General features: G+C 38.7%; 1 protein-coding gene across 1 annotated transcript; it reads left to right on the top strand.

Moving 5' to 3' along the window:
• Positions 1-1427: 1427 nt before the first annotated feature.
• LOC107301737 (NIF3-like protein 1) lies at positions 1428-2937 on the top strand (the record flags this gene model as incomplete). The annotated part of the gene is made up of 2 exons (XM_015830923.1): positions 1428-1863; positions 2772-2937. Coding segments are annotated over exons 1-2 (602 nt in total), but the record flags the coding sequence as incomplete, so codon positions are not given.
• Between the last annotated feature and the right edge of the window lie 1367 nt (positions 2938-4304).

Genomic DNA, 4304 nt, shown 5'->3' with positions numbered 1-4304 from the left:
AGTAGGAAAATAGGTAGAAGGATTATATATGCCCATCTCGAGTTATATGAAGTAAAGGTGGGATATAAACCAAATACTACTTCTACTAATAAAATATTTCTTGTCCAACCAGTGAAATCATGACTTGTGAGAAAGTTATGCAAATTCATTTATCATTTTAGGAAGATGCAGAGCACATGCTGCAACCTACCGGTAGTTATATGGAACTACTGCTGATTCCTTGTTATCTCCCCATTTTAAACATTTTTAAGGAAAACTTAACTGGGAAACCAAGCATTTTGTAAAAGCAAATTCTCAACATTTCTATTTAGTAAGTGTCTCTAGGCCCTCTATGGGTAATTGCTAGGTAATAAGTAAGTGGTTGCCTCCTGGTACTTTTTGGGAAAAGATGCTCACCTGCCCAGAAAAGTAAGGAAAAGGTGAGATGGGAATGGTAGGAAACATCCTGAGATTCAAGAGAACAATCTCCTTGCTTGCCTACTTGTAAATTGGTGTCATTGATTATTTCCTCCTTGGCAGCTACTTTTGGCCCACCTTCCTAGGGAGCTCACTCCTGTCTCTGATGCCTGATAATATTGAATAGTTTACAGTACCACTGAAGGCAGAAGAAGTCAGTGCACGAGATTGAGCCACTCTTAGTCATGTGAGGAAAATAGAAATTTGAGTGGGATTTTTTCATTATTTTTTAAGACCAGAAATCAAAGACATCCATTCTCCCTATTGTAGAAGTAAGATTTTCCAAGAATAAACTGTGCTTGAAAATTGTCTAGAATGTATATATATGCTGTAGCTGGTACTGTCGGTTTTGGTGGGGGTGTAGTTTCTTCTTGTCTTGGTGTTGATCCCTGCTTACCTGTATGTGGGCTGCTGCAGAGGATGTGTTCTACTCTTCTTGTGTCCTTCAAAGGTTCAAGATGCTAATAGTTTCACAGTTGAAACGGATTGAGTCCGTCCATGTGTTGTTCGTCAAAAGCTCCTTAATTTCCCAGCATGATAGACCAAGCCAAATCCAAACCTGCTAGGGAATTTCTGGAAGCTTGGCATTCAGATTAATAATGATTAATAAAGAGATGAACCACATTTACATAGCATTCAAAAGTGATAATAAAAAAACCTAAGAAGGAAAAAAGAACACAACCGCACCAGCAGCCTACATCCAGGGATCAACACTAGACAAACAAGCAAAACAATACTCTAAGGAACCCCTAAGGAGAAAACTACCCCCCCCCCCAAATTTGTGCTCTTATTAACATGTTCACTTGCACTGATAATGTTACTGAGTCTGGTGAACCCTCTGCAAGCAAACAAGTTCAGAGAGCAAAAGAACTCCACAGTTCAGTCCTGAGCTACTGATATTCTCTTTTATTAGACTGCACTTTCTGTTCCTTTTGGCAATATTTTTGCTTTTGGGTTTTCTAGCAATCTGAATGCATCTGTCCTGTTTGAAGCTGATTGCACGACCTTTTTTGCAAGCACCGCCCTTGATTGTTCAGCCTTTGCGCTTCATCATGGATCTGAAAGACCTTGTTACTTCCTTAAATGATTTTGCTTCACTTTCCCTGGCTGAAAGTTGGGATAATGTGGGGCTCTTGGTTGAGCCAAGTCCTCCTCATATTGTCAATACCCTTTTTCTCACCAATGATTTAACTGAAGATGTGATGCAGGAAGCCCTAGAGAAGAAAGCAAACCTCATTCTTTCTTATCACCCACCCATTTTCCACCCACTGAAACGTATAACTTGGAAAACATGGAAGGAGCGTCTGGTAATCCGAGCCTTGGAAAACAGAGTTGGCATTTATTCTCCTCACACAGCATATGATGCTATACCTAATGGAGTCAATGACTGGCTTGCTACAGGACTGGGTGAGGCATTCTTGTCAGTAATTACACTATATGTAAAATAAGAATCTATGAGCACAAGCCAAACACAAAGTAGATAATAACATTATATGTTTTAAAATGTTATGTTTGTACTCTTGCTAGCATTTTATATTATAAGTTTCTATTGAAATGTGTTAGCAGAAGGACTATGTTAGATAAGTAAAATCTTTGTTGCTGTTTAGCGGGGGGAAAGGCAAGTAAACACGGAATGGATATTATTTTAAATAATGAAAAAATACTAGACTGAAGTATATATTCACATCCAACTATTATTTGTAGGGAGCTCCTCTCTCCCCATCTTGAAGTACCATACTATCAGCCCCACTAAAAAATTGACACCTTTTTAAAGGACTGATGTGAAACAGCTCTTTTAATTCTGCTCCTTCAGATTCATGAAATAGGGCAATCCAAAGAGGGTACTTATGTCTCAATATTCTATGCACAAATAGTATGCACATATAAATGGCCAAAAATCCAGAACCTGTTATGTGAGTCTATGTGAATCATAAACATGGATGAACAGGAATTCTAAGCAAAAATGTAGCAGGTTGCTACAGGAATTAAAGATACCTGTCACTCCTCTGCCATTTCTTTGCAAGTGTGATTTAAAAACAATTGTAGCTTAGTAATTTTTCAGCTCTGCAGTATTTTCAGCATTGTAGCTAATTGCTGTATTTAGTATTCAGCCCCCATTATAATCTTATGAAGAATTAAAATATTCATGTATTAACGATAATATTGGTACACTGCAATAAACCTCAACTTTCAGTAAGTTAACAACAATATACCGGGGACCAAGGTTATGGAAGGCATGTAATTTGATGGTTGGCAAGGTAAAACTTGGACAAGAGTATTGTGCAAATCATTTAATTTACTCTGGTTTTTTTCAGGCGCTTGTACTTCTGTTCCTCTGAAACCGGCTACAGCTTCCACTTACCCTGTAGGTGGGCCTTTCCGGGTTGAATTCAGTGTAGCTTCTGCTGAAAGTCTGGAAACGGTTTTATCCCAAGTCCATACAATGCCAGAGGTGTCACTCACTGCAACTCAACCTGCCAGGTATTGCTGGAGACCACCCTAGGTTATTTTCTTTCACCAACAAGTTTCAATGTGATAAAAGAGCAGGTTCTTTATCTGTGACCAGACAACATTTTTGAGAATGTATAGGAAGAAAGTAATACACATTATTTAATTGTGCTAAAAGGCACTGTACTTTGAATCCTCCCACTTTGGATTATACAGAAAATATGTGATAATGGCTTAAACAGCTTGCAAAAATATTCTAACTTAATCCAGCAACTTTAGCCTATTTCAGAAATATCAAAACTAATAAGTTTTGATTTCCACGCAATAACAGATTTTTACTTTAAGACCATACTCGAAGAAACCAGTGTTTTTTCCAAGTATTAGATGTACATCTGATGAGACGTGCTACTTTGTATTACATTTCAAGTCAAATAAATTCATCGAGAGCTAGGATTTCCCGGCATTTTTAAGACCACTATGACTACTAGGGTGCATAATAAATTATAAGCATAAGCTTATTGCTCCATGCCATAAACAAAGAAGCAACCCCTTCCCATGCCAGACTGTTTATTTCTCTAGCCAAATATTGTCTAATCTGATAAGAGTGGCTCTTTACAATTAGCCAAAAATACCAAGGATTAAATTTGCAACCACAATTATAGAAAGCACAATGATATGCTTTGGTCCTATGTTTTTGGGTGGTGGGTCACAATTTTAATTAATTATATACTGTCTTTATTATTTTTATAAATAAGTCAAGGCGGCAGACATACATAATATTCCTTCCTCCTATTTTTCCCACAACAACAGCCCTATGAAGTGGGTTGGGCTGAGAGAGAATGAGTGGCCCAAAGTACCTTTAGAACTTGGAATCTCCTAAGTTGTAGCCTGCTTCTTTAAACAGTGTACCAAACTGGCTCTCACTGATAAAATGTCCAGTTCCCTATCTGGGATCTTGGTGCTGAAGTGGAACAGGACAGATAAGCAAAGGCTACATACACCAAACACCTGAGAACCCAGGAAGGAGCTCCATAGTCTCTAAGAACTATACTTGTGAATTAGGCCCACTCCCACACTCATCACACATTCATCTCCAAAAACGTGGCCTTTACCCCGCAAAAGTGACCCACTCTTCCCCTTCCACGTAAGCTGAAGCCACAAATAGATGGAAATGAGAGTAGCATTATCTGCCTTAGTGTTTTATCCTTGTTCAAAACTATGAATGGCATCAACCAGCATTTTCACATAGCTGCCAGATGACTTGACAGGCGGCATAAGTCCTGCTTAAAGTTACCTGCCAAAGGTTGTGAATGACTGGGGGTGGTGGGATGGGGATGGTTTGTGCATGATTACTAAAGGCAGTACATTTTGTGATCCGCTCATGTGAGAGAACTGGAGGT

Source organism: Protobothrops mucrosquamatus, unplaced genomic scaffold (genome assembly GCF_001527695.2).
Source record: "Protobothrops mucrosquamatus isolate PMUCROS unplaced genomic scaffold, P.Mucros_1.0 scaffold16127, whole genome shotgun sequence".
In the NCBI taxonomy this organism is placed as follows: domain Eukaryota; kingdom Metazoa; phylum Chordata; class Lepidosauria; order Squamata; family Viperidae; genus Protobothrops; species Protobothrops mucrosquamatus.
Note: the sequence above shows the minus strand (reverse complement) of the source record. Positions and strands in the feature narration are given on the sequence as shown.